The sequence below is a fragment of the Mustela erminea genome, chromosome 5 (assembly GCF_009829155.1).
Source record: "Mustela erminea isolate mMusErm1 chromosome 5, mMusErm1.Pri, whole genome shotgun sequence".
Lineage (NCBI taxonomy): Eukaryota > Metazoa > Chordata > Mammalia > Carnivora > Mustelidae > Mustela > Mustela erminea.
The window spans coordinates 99,717,325-99,735,015 of NC_045618.1; the positions used below are offsets into that span (position 1 = coordinate 99,717,325).

At 44.3% G+C, this 17,691-nt stretch overlaps 1 protein-coding gene across 1 annotated transcript in view; it reads right to left on the reverse strand.

Moving 5' to 3' along the window:
• PYGL (glycogen phosphorylase L) overlaps positions 1 to 17,691 on the reverse strand; it is a 40,621-nt gene that overhangs the window by 12,466 nt on the left and 10,464 nt on the right. The window contains exons 4-16 of the mRNA XM_032344184.1: positions 16,091 to 16,194; positions 10,506 to 10,637; positions 7,306 to 7,417; positions 6,742 to 6,824; positions 4,156 to 4,299; positions 3,833 to 3,925; positions 2,788 to 2,934; positions 2,286 to 2,449; positions 1,721 to 1,835; positions 897 to 998; positions 624 to 771; positions 467 to 525; positions 220 to 361 (exon numbers count right to left, since the gene is read on the reverse strand). Coding sequence (XP_032200075.1) covers positions 220 to 361; positions 467 to 525; positions 624 to 771; positions 897 to 998; positions 1,721 to 1,835; positions 2,286 to 2,449; positions 2,788 to 2,934; positions 3,833 to 3,925; positions 4,156 to 4,299; positions 6,742 to 6,824; positions 7,306 to 7,417; positions 10,506 to 10,637; positions 16,091 to 16,194 — 1,545 coding nt within the window. The remainder of the gene's footprint in view (positions 1 to 219; positions 362 to 466; positions 526 to 623; positions 772 to 896; positions 999 to 1,720; positions 1,836 to 2,285; positions 2,450 to 2,787; positions 2,935 to 3,832; positions 3,926 to 4,155; positions 4,300 to 6,741; positions 6,825 to 7,305; positions 7,418 to 10,505; positions 10,638 to 16,090; positions 16,195 to 17,691) is intronic.

The following is a 17,691-nucleotide window of genomic DNA, read 5'->3' on the forward strand; positions in this document are numbered from 1 at the left end:
CACTTGCAAAGGTAATGGGTGATACTGACTTGGGAGACCACAATCTCATTGTCACTCACATCAACTTAAAGACTCTTAGCCTAGGCCCTTATGGTGCCCAAAAGTGATGCTTTCTATCTTAAGCTACTGACCCCATGAACCCAGCTACATCATTTTTCCCTACCATGTATTTCCTGAGAATTTGCCCTGCCCCTGCATGATTTGGGAAGGGCATACTACCTTTTTCAGCAAGAGACACTCTGTAGTTCTCCAAGAAGATGACTTTCAGCTTGCTTCCAACCACAGGGTCATTGTTCACCACATCTGCCACGGAGGTGATGAGCTTTATGATCATTTTGGCCATGTGATATCCTGGGGCAGCCTTGGGGAAGGACGTCAAACACATGGTCGGGAGGCAGCCGCGATGAAGTGGACAAACGGCATGAGATCAGAGCCCCCGCAGCCCCAGTGAAGAGAATCAACTTACTTTGCCGCCGATTATGACTGTTCTGGGCACGAATAACTTCTTGGGGTCTTTCTTAATGCCTGGAAAAGATTTAGGAGTGGGTGGGCAGGAGGCAGGCGCGGGCGGGGGCGGGGAGGCTCCCGCCTGCAGGGGGCGCTGCGGCCGCGCGCCGACTCACGGTTGTACATGGTGACCACATGCAGGCAGTTCAGGAGCTGCCGCTTGTACTCGTGGATCCGCTTCACGTGCACGTCGAACATGGACGAGGGGTTGATCTTCACTTTGTACTCCTTCTCCAGGAACTGGGAAAACTTCAGCTTGTTCTCCTGTGGAGACAAGGGCGCCACGCGGGAGCCTGTTTGCACCGGGACGCATCAGCCGGTCGGGGGTGGGGGAGCTCGCGCACCCCAGGACTCGTGCCGCCCGAGGAATCCGCGCCAGGAAGCCTCACCTGCTTCACGTTGGCGATTTCTCGGAGGAAGACGTCATCACCCAGGAAGCCTCGCAGCTTCGTCAGCTGGCTCAAGTCTTTCACGTAGTCTTCCCCGATTTTCTTTCAGTTTAGAGAAGAGGGGATCTGAGTCAGGGACGGCACCTGCCCACACGAGCAGTCTGTGTCCGTCTGTGGCGGGTGCCTACAACAGGGCGGCGGACCTACCACACCTGGTGTGGGAAGAACCCTTTGCTAGTCTCCGAAATGCAGTTTCAGTGGCAGCGTGCGTTAGAAACAGGAGCCCTACCTAAAAGGGGTAACGCAGAATCCAGGTTCCACCAGCTGTTATTATGACCTTCGCTTACTAAATAGGGTCACCGTCTTCCATCTGTTGTGTCACAGGAGTACTGTTAGCCAGCCACGTAATTTGTGAACCCCCTGGTTAAAAATTAAGAATTTCGGGGCACCTGGGTGGCTCAGTTGTTAAGCGTCTGCCTTTGGCTCAGGTCATGATCCCAGGTTCCTGGAATCGAGCCCCACATCAGGCTCTGCATGAAGCCTGCTTCTTCCTCTCCTACTCCCCCTGCTTGTGCTCCCTCTCTCAGTGTGTCTTTCTGTGACATAAATAATATATGAAATCTTTTTTAAATAATAAAAATTAAAATTAAGACTTTCGACAGGCCTACAGCAGAGAATTGGATCAAACAGGGAGCCCTATGGGACAGCACCCTGCACCTGCTGAGGGCTGGCCCCGCTGTCTGTTGCAGACCAGACTCACAAGTCAAAAGGGCCCTGGACCACCTCTCACCCTGCAGTCAGGCCTCCCCTGCCTTCCTCCTTACCTCTGCTATTAACTCTGCGAGCCCTGGGTTGCAGAGTAAGAGCCAGCGCCTCGGAGTGATCCCATTGGTTTTATTCTGAAATTTGTCTGGTTCTAACTCACTGAAGTCCTTGAATCTGGAGTTGGAAGAGAGTCGTCACTGAATTTGTCTGAAAGAGCAGGCTTCTGTTACATTCAAGAAGCCAAGTGTAGGCTTAGAGAGATTAAAGGTGGAGGGAGAGGCTGGCAGCAGCTAGTGCTGTCATTCTAAACAGATTAATTTGCAATTCAGCATTATAAGAAAAATTCCAAATCAAGTCACCTCTATACGATTTCCTGGCACTGACATATATACCAGACTTTTCTGCAGAATAGGTTTTTTTTCCGCCTTTGCTCCTACATCTAGAATTAGGATGGTTCAGAGAGGAAGGCATTTTTTTTTAAAAGAGAAGGTTACTTTGTATAGGAGAAAATAATTCTGCGCATTTTGACAGGGCCTTTCTTCCCCAAACGCAACCCTGCCTTTACTAGCATCAGTACATTCATGGAGCAATGTTCAACCCACCACCTCAGGAATGGAGACTCACACTTGGGTCTTCACAATGTCTGAGTGAATTTTAGCTACGCCATTCACAGCATGGGAGCCCACAATGCAGAGATGGGCCATGTTGATCCTTTTGCCTCCTTCCTCTTCTATCAGAGACATCCTTCTCAGACGGTCGACATCTTTAGGAAACAAGGCCGCAATTCTCTGGCCAAGGGAAGAGAAAGGCCTTGCTGGCCACTCAGGTTTAAAGCAGTGTTGAGATAACGTCATTCACTTCCCCAGCAAAATCTTTGATGGAGGAAATATGAAATTTCACTTCCAAAGAGAGGGCGGGGGTTCACCCTGGGGAGATGCATCCTCTAATTTTATTGTTTTCCTAAAGGTGTCTTTAACAGTGGCCCACCAAGTCTTGAATACTTTTAATGTATCTATGTCTGAAAGATGTTTGGGCCTCCAGTTTGGTAAGAGGAAACATGGTAGCTGCCCTTAACATCTCAAGACTTCATTCTCAAAAGGGGTACGAATTTCTCAAAATGACTTACATCTAAATGCTTCTGATTTATCTCGTAAATGATCTGCAAATGTCGAGGAAGCAACTTTTCCACCAGCTCTACAGGCCAGCGCTCCAGGGCCTCTGGGAGCACCGTGTGGTTGGTGTATGCAAAGGTCTTCTTGGTGATCTCCCAGGCCTGAGGGAAGGGAGAGGAGTTAGCTGCTTCCCTGTGCAAGAAGCCTGCCCAGCAGGTGCTCACCCCATCACACAGGACCACACACTTCCTCAGCTGCTGCCAGTCTGCAACAGCACAGCTCATCCACATAGTCGAACACACTCAATTCAACCAGGGTCCGAATCATCCAGAGACTGGGAATATGGTTTTCTCTTTTGGGGGGGTGGGGGAAGCAGCCATGTGTAAAACTGTTGGATAAAACTGAAGACAACATACTGATAAGTCTTCTCTACGGTCCTAACCTGCCATTTATTAAAAGCAAAATCTGAGCGGGGCGCCTGGGCTCAGTGGGTTAAGCCTCTGCCTTTGGCTCAGGTCATGGTCTCAGGGTCCTGGGATCAAGCCCTGCATCAGGCTCTCTGCTCAGCAGGGAGCCTGCTTCCCCCTCTCTCTCTGCCTACTTGTGATCTCTCTCTCTGTCAAATGAATAAATAAAATCTTAAAAAAAACCCCAAAAACCAGAAATCTGAGCAACACAAACAAGGAATGTTCTGGGAAAGTATGGAGTATGTTTAAAATTTTGATTTCCAAGTTGGTGGGGACACTTACAATTAGCTGTGTTCCGAGGTTGGAGAATTTAATTTAGAATCCTTTAAGACTCACACAAAAAAATCCTTTTAGACCCCGTCCATCTGAGCTGGGTACCATTAGCAAACGAATTTACTTTCTTAGTCTTCCTCCCCGTAAAGCAGTAAGGACAGAGAAATGTTAGCACTGGGCAGACTTTAACTTTGCTCAAGTTAACCAAAGTTAGCAACAGTAACTTATTTTGAAAAACTGTAAAGGGAGCTTTTGGGAAAATCTCTGAACCATAGATATACTATTTAATTAAAGGAAAAGGAAGCCAAACTATCCAGACCTTGGACCAGGGCAGTTTTTCAATATCCACAAAAATCCTCATCAGCTCAGGGATGGCGAGTGAAGGGTGCGTGTCATTCAGCTGGATGGCAACCTGTATGAGGAAAAGGCATCAGCGAGCAGGGGACGGATGGCCTGGGATAAGGTCTTTCTTACCCTCATGCGCACCTGCACAAAGCACCAAACAGAATGCCCACTCTGGGTGAGGCGCTTTAAGCATACGGCACCTACTCAACTTTTTTTTTAGCCCTGAGAAAGAGTACATCTGATAGGAAGTCCTGCTCCCTCACTGTCTCTGTCCGAGTTTGCAGACTGAATACTCGCCTGGTCTGGAAAGGCATCGAACGCGGTTTTGGCGCTGTCCGTGGAGCCAAACTTGGAGGCTTTGAAACGTCGGATGACATCCTGCAAGGTCGCGGCCACCACAAAGTACTCCTGCTTCAACCTCAGCTCCTTCCCTTCAAAAAACTTCAAGCCAGAGAGACAGAGTGAGAGTAGTTCACACTGCAGAGTGGCCAAAATATGCCAGGGATCTCCTGCCCAGAGAACTTCAAGACGAAAGCTCATAGAACATCTGGCGGAAGAGGACAGGTTGAAGGCCAAGCATCAGACCTTGCTCTTTCCTGAATTCTAAAGAGCTTTAAAGAAGGTGCACAGATACAGGATAAAGGGAATGGAGACAAGACAACAGCAACAACCTTTCTGAAGCTGAAAAATAGATGCATGAGCGGTAATTGGGCCAGAAGACCCAGAAAAACCGGATCCTGACCTGCTAGAAAAGAAGGGCCAAAGAGTTGGGGTGCCTGGGTGGCTCAGTGGGTTAAGCCGCTGCCTTCGGCTCAGGTCATGATCTCAGGATCCTGGGATCGAGTCCCACATCGGGATCTCTGCTCAGCAGGGAGCCTGCTTCCCTCTCTCTCTCTCTGCCTGCCTCTCTGTCTACTGTGAACTCTCTCTGTCAAATAAATAATAAATAAAATCTTTAAAAAAAAAAAAAAAAAAAAAAAAAAGAAGGGCCAAAGAGCAACTAAATTTATGCTCCAAAGCCCTAAAGGATCAGGACTTAGCGGCACTGGTGCCTTTGGAAGTAGGGGAAAAGATGTGGTGAAAGGTTAGTTGTGAGCCTAACTAAGCAGGAGTTGGCCTCAGACTTCACCCCCAGATCCCCCCAGCTGAGCAATCTCTTCCCCCAATGGAGGCAGAAGCCTGATGTGTATTCTCTGGAGATGGTAACACAGGGGTCTCTGGGCTGGAGGGAGACAGGAAGTCGAAAGCAGGGGTACCACTCTGTACTGAAAATGGGGGGAAGGGATTTATAGGGAAGTTTATGCGTCGAATTGTTGAGACTCTGAGCCGCCTTCTCCCAACCAAATTTCAGAACCCAGGCAGTGGTTATCACTTCTGCCAGGAAGGAAGCTGCAAGAGGCTTCTCTTGGAGGTGAGAAAAGGTTATAGCAAACAGTCCTGCATGGTGGGGACCTCAGGCGAGATCATGGAGGGTGCGTCTGAGAACACATGACCACATCTTTGAGGAACTTGGGGAGAACATCTAAGATTCTGCACTTTTCTTATAGGTGATCAGAAGACTTTAAGGAGCTTTAAGCAAGGCAAAAATAACTAGCTGCAGAGGGCTAACAGTCGCAAAATTCCTGGAAGAGGGACTCATGCCTGGAGGAGGGCTATGGCCAAATTGGGGAGAGTGAACGAGTTTGTTTTTGTAATTACGGTACAAAACGGATTTACCAACTTGTACTTAAAAACAGGCATGACCCTGACAGCTACCTTTTACTCAAAGAATTCAGTTAACTTTGCACCCCATGCTAACCTTGTGTCCCCTGTGAATTGCCGTAGATAGTTATTTCCACGAAAAGTTAGGTTTAGTCCTTACTGAGGGCAGGAGGATGAATTTCAAGCCCCTTCCAGTTAAATAATTTTGCAGCTGGGTTAGGCTAGGGAGTGTTTGGAAGGATTCTTACTTTAACTGACCACGAAACAAAAAGACTTTTTGCTTTTGGGTCAGAGACTTTTCTGACCTGTACTGAAGTCACCATGTCCCTCTCAAAGGGCAAAATAACATAGGGCATTAAGTTTCTGAAAATGCTGCAACAAACTTCATCCGCTATTGAGACAACGGTTTACAACTAAGTGGACACCCAGTCTTAAGGACCATTTATGTCCTCATCTCCCAATCCTTGCTTGGTGCCATCTTTGCAGAGCAGATTACTAATCTGGTTGTTTTTGAGACTTATTATTAAAAGGACAATCATTACAGCATCAAGAAGGTAATTTTACCCACATATAAGATAGAGCTAAGTATATTTAAACCAACTTAGAATCCTTGGCATTCATCTGTGATACAGTTCCAAGTTATTATTATTTTTTTTTAATTTTAGCTAAGCTATTTTTAGTGTAAAATTAGGAATAATCACTCATGAGAAAAAATTTCAAGAGATGAGTAAGTGGCATAAGAAACAAGTGTTTGCTCCTGGGTCTGCTCTGAGGTCCAGACCCCAACTCGCCTGAACGTAGAAGGCTGGGAAGAGCCTGTCAGCGAAAGGAAGAGGCCAGGCAGGAAACCTCCAGGGGCTTCTGACTCTGTGGAAGAAACTTCTGTTTGGAAACAGTAACTCATCAGTGCTCCACTTCATCTTTTACATCTCGGTTTTGTTTTGAAATTTGTGAGGTCACCGGTGAAAGGCAAAATACCAATTCTGACTTCATGTCTTTTACAATATGTTTCCCTTACTTGGGGGCGGGGGAAATCTAGACAATTCAGGAAGAGATATGGAGATTATTGTACACTGAAGACCAAAAAAATCAGTTCCGAAGATGTGCTTTATGGGCTACGGAAAAGTGCCTCTGAAATAGGCTGCTTCTGTTTCCGCTGCGAGAGCAAGCATCACCACTCACATTATCATTGGGATAGAGGACCCGGGAGATGTTCTCGGCCAGATTTCGGTCCAGCACAGCCTGAATGTAGTCTCCAACATTAACTGAGGGGAAGGTTAGAAAAATGAATAAGTAGACAAGCCAGCCACGGTTATCAAAGCCCCTTGACCTCCCCTGATGCTTGCTGCTTGCCAGGTGAATGTGGGGATTCCTACAACTCCTGAAAATCCAAAAGGATTTCCACAACCGTCCAGGCTGTGATCCTCATGAGAGTCTGGGAGGGCCAGACAGAAGGACTGCTTTTAAAATGTGCTCTATGCGCACTCCGTAAAATGTCTGCTCACTGGAAAGTTCTGATCAGAAACTCAAGGCTTATCTCTCAAGCTCAATTTGATATTAACTAGCGATCAGAAAGATTACACACACACACACACATACACACACACACACTGACACAGAGACCATTTATGTCCCGGTCCCCAAGATCCTTGTTGTGTGTCCTCTTTCAGAGCTGGTACTGATCTGGTTGCCTCTGAGAGCAAAAAGATTAAACACACACACACCTCCAGCCCAGGCTATACTCACAGTCTCTGAGGTTAAAGTCATTGGGCGCCCGAGCGGACCAGAGTCGCATGGTGTTGACGGTGTTATTCATATACCCAGGCACTGGGGTGTCATATGGCAGAGCCAGGACCACCTGTGGGGTTAAACCGAAGCAGCTGCTCAGTTTCCCATGTGTGGTGACGCAGGCTGAACAGTGGGCTGGGACACAGCAAGGGATTCTGTTCTTGACTCCATCCCAGACTCAGACTGTGGGACGCCTAAATCAAGATGGAAGGTCCTAGGTCTGGGGGTGGGGAGGTTCTGATGGGCCATGTGGAGCCTGTCCCTTGTCCTGATCTGGAAGCCACTCTTTCATGTTTCATTTAAGCCACTGTTCTGAGAATAATAAAATATGACGTGCCAAGTGACAAATGTAAATCTGTTGCCATTACAAAATAGTAATCAGGGTAAGTTTAGTGTAGGTAATGCAGTGATCTGATTTCAAATACGGTGAAAATGAATGGAACGAAAATATATGAAGATAGATTATAGAGGATGTTGGAAGTGCTATGGGAGATTTTTCAAAGCTGCATGAAGAAGAGTTATTTTAGTGGTCTGACAAATCAGCTGATAATTAGCTGAGATGGGTTTAAGAGGTGAGCTTCAGAAACTCTAGCTCAGTCTTTGTGACAGTCATGGAGACAGAGAAGAACAGGAAGATAACTGTGTTGCCTGTGAATTTAAAATTTATGTGGGAAAAGACTCACTCGTATTCCCTGCCTCATCCGTCAAGCACAAAGGAAGGGGAATGAAAGACAGCTTGTACTGGAGGGTGCCAGAGATCAATTCGTGCAATCCACTCATTTTAGACATGAGAGGAATGAGGCGGAGAGAGAAGTGACTTACCCACAGTCACAGTCAGTGGCAGGGTTGAAACCTACACTCATCTCTTTAATGTGGTTTGCTGAATTATGAGCGAGGGAAGATTATAGCTGGGTCAGTCAATCCCATAAATTCAGTCATGCTTCCTTGAGTACCATGACCACGAAGTAACCACCCTTCTTTAAATACCTCTGACTGGGAAATAAAGGTCTCTGGAGATTTTTAAAGCATGTTGTGATCCATCAGGAAAAGGTGTTTGCAGAGTGGGAGTGAGTCTGGGTGTTGAACATGATTTGTCCTTCTGATCCTTGAAGTGTAACTGAGGAAGCTGGGGAGACACAGAGCTCGGATGTCCCTTTAGAGAACGTCTGGCAGAACTTGCCACCTGGGAGTCCCGCTGAGGTGAGTCTGCGCTTTCTTAGGAAGGCTCCCGGTGTGGTGGGATCTTGAGAGCTAGGACTTTTCTCATGAGCAGTCTTCGATCTCAGGCCCCATCAGCGGGGCTGCTCGCTCTGGGTTCCAGGGCCTGCGGAGGCTCCTCCTGACACCTCCTTCTTTCCCCTTTTCTCTTCATAGGTGCCATGCCTCCTCCCCTCCCCCTCCCCTCTGTCATTCACAGGCCTTGCCCCGATATCACACCTACACTTCTAATTCTCTCTGGTATCTGGTTCCCAGAGGACCTAAGCAGACACACGAATGAAACGGATTGCTCGGTTTATTGGAATCTGCCCCCAGCGTGTGCACACCGTGCCGGCCCTCATGCCTTCTGACCTCACCAGCTACAGACCTGGGGCTGACTTGCACGATGGCTTCCAGAAATCCATAAAATGTTGCCCGCCTTGGGGCAGCTCACCTTATATTCCATCTGCCCCGTAACATTGCCTTTGTGGGCACAGAAAAATATACTGTCTCTAACTGCATTTCTGGATGTATTATGAAAATGTGTAGAGGTGCTCTGTAAATACGAGGTAGCTCAACAGTGGGACCTTGTGTAAACAGAGTATTTTCAGGACTGGTTGTGTAAACTGCATACAGTTAAAAAGCTCAAAAGTCACTGGAAGTTTTAGACACCAAAACCTATACCAAATACTAGTTTAATGCCAAATACACATGTGAATTCTTCAGGCATATTAACAATTGATTTGTTTGCAGCTCTCTTGACTGTCTTTGTAACAAACTTCAACTCAAATTGTGTTTCTTTGTTTAACCAAATTTAGAGAAAGAGAAAGAGAAACTTACCTTGAAATTATAGTCTTTGTTTATGCCTTTTACTATTATACCAGAATGACCTATTTTAGCTTCTGCTATTTCCTATGTTGAATAAATTCATCCTCAGATAGAAAAATCATTTTTAAATAGTATTATTTTTCTTAACTGTGAAGCGCTCTACACGGATTAGCGGAATAAATTATCAGTTTAAAAAGTTAACTATAAAATGGGTCTTGGTTCTTCTAAAATAAAATAAAGGATCTATTCATGGGGCATAATCCACAAACCAAATGAATTTAGCACTGCAGTACTGAATTTCACTCACAGCTTTGCCAGCTAAAAATATTAACTTGCTCTTTACCGTTTACTTTAAGCTTTTAAAGAATGGCTGGTGACATATCCCTCCCGGCCCGAGATCATATTCATTAAACAAATATCTCAACTGGAGCCTCCAAAAGATTGGACAAGGCAGTCTAATAATGAATAGGGGTTATTTGTCAGCAAAATAAGAAGACAGCAGAGCACACAGCATCACTGAGGTGCTGAGAAGTGAACTGGTCAGCAACAAGGTAACACTCACATCTGGTGGCAAGATAAATACCCAGCCATGAAGTAAGCCCACTTGGACTGACACCAGCATGATTTCTCTAGAAGTGATTCTGCATAGAAAAAAACATTTTGCAACATTTTGTACTATTTTTCTTGACTTTGCAGCAAATAAAATTTTTCTCAATCCTTTCAATAAATACTTCGGTTTTAAAATATTTACCCCTGAGAACTCCCAAGTAAAGGTATCTATGGCAGCAAGGTAAGGAAGAACATTTACATTTATTTAATCTTGGTATCAAAAACTTTATATAAAACCAGAGAGCTAAGCCTACTAGGATTACAGAATTGATTAATCTCTGATAAAGCTGTTTGCAGAATGACCCTGATAAGTCACTTGACCTTGGGGAAGTCACTTGTCTCTTGGTCTCAGCTCCCTTGTTTTGCAAGAGTGGGTTCACTAGAAGGAACAGAGCTACGTCCTGTAGCTCTGTCCTTCACTACATAATATACTACCCTCAGTATCATATGCATATCATCCTCAGTGCCGTGGATTCCCCGTGCTCTACTGTACAAAATGCTCAGCATGAGAACACTTCCAATACCTGGGTGTCGACCCATTTGGTCCCAGTGGTGGTGTGCTCTACTTTTCCATAGAAGTGCACGGGCAGCATGAACTCGGGTCGGGCCTTCTCCCAGGGGTTTCCATGTCTGAGCCAATCATCTGCCTCTTCCACCTACAAAAAGGACACAGCTGAGAATTTATTTTTCGGGAGATATGGACCTTCCATTATCTCAAGTCAAAAGTCAAATCAAATCAAATCAAAATATCTTTGACTAACTCAATGCAAAAATACTGTTTTGGTAAAAGAGGTCATTGATTCTGTAGAATGCAGTTCACCTATGTTAGGGTATTGCAACCTAAATCAACAACAATCACACCTGTCAATACATAGCACTGCGTTTCATTCTCATGGCATAAACCTGTAGGATGCAACTATGATTTTTCCCTTTTTAAAGAAGTGGAAATTGGAACTTGCTCAAAGTCACACAGATAGTAAATGGCACTGCTGAGTTTTGACGTTAGGCGTGTGGGTTCTCGGCCTGTGTCTTAACATCTGTGAATACAACTGTTCAGCTCGGGGGACTGAGAGAGGCCATCTAGGAACGTTTATAGCTGGATACCTGGACCTTAAGGTTTCTACATGATGGTTTCTGTCAAGATTGTTTTGCCTAGAATGCACAGACCAGTTAAGAAATACCACTCATAGAAAGCTCTCTCTCTTAAAATTTTATTCATTTTTTGACAGAGAGAGACAAAGAGAGAGAGAGAGACTGAGAGCACAAGCAAGGGGAGCAGGAGAGGAAGAAGCAGGCTCTCCCCACTGACCAGGGAGCCTGATGTGGGGCTCAATCCCAGGACCCTGGCTGAACTGTATAGATACAAGACACTATTACATTTTATAGTCTTTGTTTAATTTAATCCCTTTAGTAATTTTGATCTGATAATGAACTATTAATTATGGTTCATTTTGAAAATAATATATACTAATATGTAAGGAATTTATTTTATTGACAATTTCAACATTTTCCCATATGTTTATGTTAATTTATAACCACATATTTCTCATAAAAATTTTAAAATCATAATTTGTATTTCGGTTATTCTGTACCTCCAATGAATTTTGGTTTGCAATAAACAAACATGCCAAAACAAAACCAACAAAAAAACACAATGGAGAGGGGAATGTACTTTTAAAGTAAAGACATTATCAGTGAAAGCTTTAAAATATTACATATATGTTAAAAAATGCAATTGTGTTTGGACAAGAAAGGAGAGGTGAGGGCTTTTGGGACAAAGTACTCTTGTGAAAGAGATTACCCCAAATCTTGTTATTTTACTTATCTGATTTCTCACTTTCCCCTTTTAGAAAAGATAGCTTTAGTTTAAGAAAATTTTGTTTATGAATTCTTAGGTGGTTTTATGACCACCACCTAAATACGAATGCAATGCCTGCCATGGGCATAGAGTGGAGACAAACACAGCTACTGTGTTTTGAGGTATCAGAGAAAACACTGCAGTCCACAGACAGACAAGGAAATACACATGCATTGATTTCAACACTGATCATGACTTTTTGTCCAGAAAGCCAGGGAGCTACCCATTAACATTAAGTTCCAGGAGAGTGGTGAATGAAAAGGGGACTCATAGAAACGACATCTGTAAACAGTAGATCTGGGAGTGAGAGATGAGAGCTGCGGGAGGCAAGAGGCTGACTCACAGTCAGGGGGAAGCCTAGTGAAGGTTGCAGTGAGGTTTGAGCTAATCAGCTGATCCAATCTTGTTAAAATGCAGATTATCAGGCAGTCTGGGGAGCAGTCTGAAATTCTGCATTTTTAACAAGTCCCCAGGGCGAGGTACATACGGTGATAAAGTCAGTAACTGCAACTCAAAATTTAAACTTCTGCTAATCTAACCAGAAAGAGAACAGCAAAAAATAAAACAAAAACTTAACACGGAAATGGTGGAATTTCATCAGCTGGCTGTTACGCTTTGCTGAAGTCAGAGTCCACTAGCTTGTGTTAATAACTAGAAACTCCACACAAATAAATGAGAATATCCACAGAAGATCAAAAAATCCTGACACAAAAGAACTTTCTACTGCTCTTAGGCAAGGGCGGGTGCGGGGTTTTCAAACGCTGGTCGGTGTGAACACTGCTTCCTGTAACAGGAAGACACTTCATTTCAGCACTCAGGATTGTTGTAAAAACACACCTGAAGATACGGCACGAAACAGGACAAGGAGGCAGAAAAAGGTTTCCTCTCAAAAACCAGGTGTACAGGAGAGCTGACAACACATTTTCTGCTGCCCTCTGGGCTTGCCACCACCGGCCCCCTCCTATGCCGGTCAGAGGCTGCATTTGCCCTTTTGTGGGTACACAAAGCCACAGGACACCTGTCAGCAGATCACTCTTAATGCCATTAAATGCTGCTCTGGCTGATTTCGACCTGACTGGGGTAACAAGTTCTGTGGGAAGCCAGAACTCCTAGCTTGCTGTTATTTTGAGTCTCTTCCTGATTTGGCAAGGAACCAGATAATAACTCCCCCGATTTCACAAAGCTTGTTTATCAGGTAAACTGAAAAACTTGGTTCATTACCACAAGCTGGTCTGAGCAGATCAGAGGACAGACACCCTGCCACCCTTAGTAAATCCACGGAAGCTGCAGGGTAATGATAAACGTCTTCTCTACCTTGCTTTCTTCTGATGACTCAATATACCACTCTGTAAATTTAGATTTTCGCGCAGCCAGTGATTCCTGAATGTACTAAGATGGGAGAAGAGCTTTCATTTCCATCCAAGTGGGCTGCTGGATCTGAACATCCCCGATGAAAGAGAACGGAGACAAAGCCAATGTGGGTCCGCGGAGTGGGGAGCAGGGTGCCAGTCAGGGGAGGGAGGACCACCAGCTCTTGGCACCTCCCTAGAGGAATTACTCAATGGCATCTGTCCTCCAGCCAGCACAGAAGCAGAGGTCAGCTCAGGGAGCTCTCTTACTGACCGAATTCTAAGAAATGCTGTTCCCCTCCACTGTGGAATACATAGGACATGAAGAACTTACGAGCAAACAAACATTGCTTTCTGAGGGTACAAATAACTGAAAACCCATGGTTTCCTGGAGAAGCCCACAAATTGAACAGTGATAACTAGAAGCTTGCTGGGGAACGTGAATTGTGCGTGACTAGTTACAGCGGGCTTGGCCAGGTTCCGAGAGAGAGAAGGGCTCTAGTAGATACTCTTTGATTCAACTCTGAGACACATATGACTGTTAAACTTTAATGCGAGGCTGTCGCAATTGTCTTTTTGTCCTTCTTTCAGTGCGTAATTATTTTCATAGAACACTATTACTGATAAAGTTTCAACGATCCCCATTAGAGTTCAAGAATTTTGTTAAGTCAAGAATTTTTGCAATGAAATTATTTTCCTTAGGGGAAAGTGAACAGTTTAGTTCTGTAAATCTTTGTTGAAGAGAGACTTCAAAAACTAGAAGTTCATTAACCTTTAAGAATCTACCCAGCTTGGGGGTGCATGGCTGGCTTAGTCAGTGGAGTGGGCAACTCTTGACCTTGGGGTTGTGGACCCTACTTGAAAAAAAAAGTCCTCAGCTTGTGCCATTTTCTTCAGCAATGATGTATCTGATGTGTGTGGGGCATGCCATGCCCTTCCCTCAAGAGGCATGTTGCTTTCCTGGAAAAATACCTTTTTTTTAATGGAAATTGTTTCTTTTTTAATGGTATGATGTTAAAATCCCATCTCAGTGAACAATGGATATGGTAAATAAAATGAGTTTTTCTGACTCAGTTTCAAGTCATAGTGAGAGTAGTGATGGTGGCCAGTGAGGTCAGCTTTGGAGACAAGCAAAAGTCATGCAGTTTCTCTTTTTTACGACCTGGGTCTGATAGGAGAGAAAAGAACAGTTTCCTGGGTTAAAGGCCACTGAATAGTAGCAAAGGTATGTTGGTATGATTTTTAAAGAGTGAACTTGCATTAAATTCTGGGTAAAATGCACTTGAACAGAAATTTTTTGGGATGGGCTTGCTGAGTTTCTTTTAAATTTTTCACAGAACAGTAAAGGGATAAGAAAGGACATCCTTAAATAGTGGGGGGTATAACGAATACTGCACAGGACACGCTCAAAGACTGAAAATGGAAATCATGTACAGCTTGGTCAGATGGTGTCAGAATGTTGGTCATCCTGGAAAGGCCCACTAACCTGGGTTTCTCACACTGAAACTCTAGGTTACTTCACTGAGGAAGGGAACCCATTACTTTGTTTTCATAACTTCTATGATTATAACATACACATTTCTTATGGAATATGAGTCATGTGGAGGAGGAAATATAAGATAGTAAAAGTCGCCTGTAACCCTATCTCCCAGAGATAATGACTGTTGAAGCTTCGAAGTAGTTTTTTCCTAGTGCTTTATCTTTTTGGCTTCTTTTGGGTAGGTCATATCACCCATATGATTCCAAATCCTGTCTTCTCAACTAACATAAGCAACTTCCCATTTCACCAAAATTAATAAAATATATAACTATACCAATATTATATAATACCACTATTTATTAAATGATGCTCCTTTCTTAGGAAAAATTAATGTTTTACTGATGCCAGACATTTTACATATATTCATAATGGTTTCGTGAAGCTGGTGTCTCCACTGCGCAGACAGGAAAGCTGAGGGTCAGACAGGTCAGGTAGCCTAATTAAAGCAACACCCTGCATGGGGTAATGAGTTGCAGTTAGGCCTCAAATTAGAAAACAGATCTCAGTTAGGGGTTACATGTTTTTTTCTATGCAATGCTGCCTTCTAATTTATTTAGGGATACCTAAGATCCACGGGTCTTTAACAAAATTTGGAAGCTTGTCTTTCAAAATGTTTGCCTTTTGGTATGTACTCAGTATTCTCCTTCTGAGACTCTTTCCTTGGTGCATTCTTTGATTACCTCAAACCTTTTAGTTCCTTCTTCCCTGGTTCAGAGGGTGTCAAAATACTGAGGGAGGGGAAGGAGAATGGTGTTGACACTCAGCTTATTTTCATCCTTCCTCTCCTCTGCCATTAGTTCCAGCCTAGGCCGCCCCCATCCAGTCCTGAGCACTCTGCCCTCTCAGACCGACTCACAGAAGTGTGGGAGGGGCCCAGAGAAGGTGGGCTTTTTGGAAATCGAATTAAAAGTCTAAATCACACTCAGCATCAGGGAAGACTCTCCCCACTAGGGCTGACCGTAAGCTCAAAGAATGACCAAAGATAAAAGAAACAAATACCTAAGAATCCAATTTGGTTACATAAAAATCATATGAGAGTTATTTGTCTGGTCTGATTACTGTGATAATAGGTGGTCCACAGTCAGGGGTCAGTGGCAAGCATTTTCAGAGCATTCTCAGGAGTCAGACTAGGTGAGGTGCTTCTGGATCTGGAGCTGAATGAAACTGGCAGGCTCTCTGCTCTTAGGGAACCCACATGCCTCACATCCCAAAGGGTTAAGACTGATGGTTTTCAGTGATGGCGATTAAATGCCAGAAATATTAGAAAAGCTCTACATTAAATGTCTGTAAATTATAAATCACCCAGCATACTACAAAGGAGAAGTATTTTAATAACAAACTTTTGAAAGACGTTTCACATACCTGCCATCCATCTTGGATCTTCTGATTGAAGATTCCATATTCATATCGGATGCCATATCCATAGGCTGCAAGTCCCAGGGTTGCCATGGAATCCAGGAAGCAGGCTGAATCACAGAAAACATGGGCAAAGGCAGAGTCATCAGGGTTAGTCCAAATTCCATCTTCCTTTAAAAGACATGGTAGCCACAAAACATTTTTTTTTCTGAAAACCCACATTTGTATTTTAAAGCACAGAGACAGCTGTGCGGTGGGTATTGTTTTAAAATAACATTTTAAAATTATAAAACGAATATTATATAGAGAAGTTAGAAAATACAAAAACAAATACAGAAGAAAATAAATAGCACTGACTATCTTGCCATTTAGAAATAACACTGTGCATGTGTTGGCATCTTATTTGAGAACAGAGAAGGAAGCTGGCCTGCCTCAGACACATCCATTATTGTGTCTGTCACTCACACTGCCCTTTCTAAGGCAAGCTCTCTCTGCGGCCCCTGCTTGAAAAGATAGCCCCAGGAGAGTGTAATTTACATAAGCCCACCCAACCAACTAGCTAGACAGCTGTGGCAGACTCTTTTTCTGGCCAGTGGAATTGCAGTGTTGTTCAGGTATCAAGGGGCCATATGCTTCAGGGAGGCTGGGCCAGGAAATGAATCTTGCTTTGGTCTAAGCCAATCATAGTAATTCTATTTCCTTCACCAGTGATTGGTTTTGGCATGGGCATGCCCGATGACCTCTGTAATGAGAGGTGCTAGGAAGTCTGCTAGGTACACTGAAAGATTTCCTTGCTCCTACCACCTTTTTTTCCATGGGGGAAAGCCAGAAGAACCACAAAGACCCAGAGTCCTGATAGAATCATGCTGTTGAATAAACTCATCTTGGAGCAGCCTGAATTCTGGAGTCTTTGTTTAGTCAGTGATAACACACATCTTGTCAGTTGAGCCAATTTTTGCTAGATTTTCTGTTACTTGTAGCCAAGAGCATTAATGATAAAGCCCCGATCCAGAGCAGCCAATCCAAAGGCTGCACGGGGTGCCTGGGTGGCTCAGTCGGTTGAGTGTCTGCTTTTGGATCAGGTCATGATCTCAGGATCCTGGGATAGAGCCTCTCATCCGGCTCCCTGCTCAGCGGGGAGCCTCCTTCTCCAGCTGGTTCTGCTCCTCCCTCTGTTCCTTCTCTCCCACTCTCGCTCACTATCTCTATCCCTCAAATAAATAGATAAAATCTTTAAAAAATAACAAAAGCTAGGCAGGGATCTATGTTGTGGCCAGATTCTACGTGAGAGGTTATACCAATCTGATTGTCCTTCTCAGGAATCGGAACTGAGAAATATACAGAGAATGAGGGAACACACAATAGGATCTAAAATGGAAAAGAACACTTGCAGATCACACAGAAATGGGCTGAGTTAGATTCACGGTGGGCTCTAAAACAGAATCCACAAAGGCCAATGGCCAATGCTGTCAAGTTACTACTGGAACCTCACAGTGGTCTTCTGGTCCCTATGCTCACGTGGCCTGACTCTGCTCTAGTTCCTGCTCTCTCAGATCTGTGGCCATTTGTCTTTCCTAGATCCTGATCAAATTATTCTTAGAGCCTGA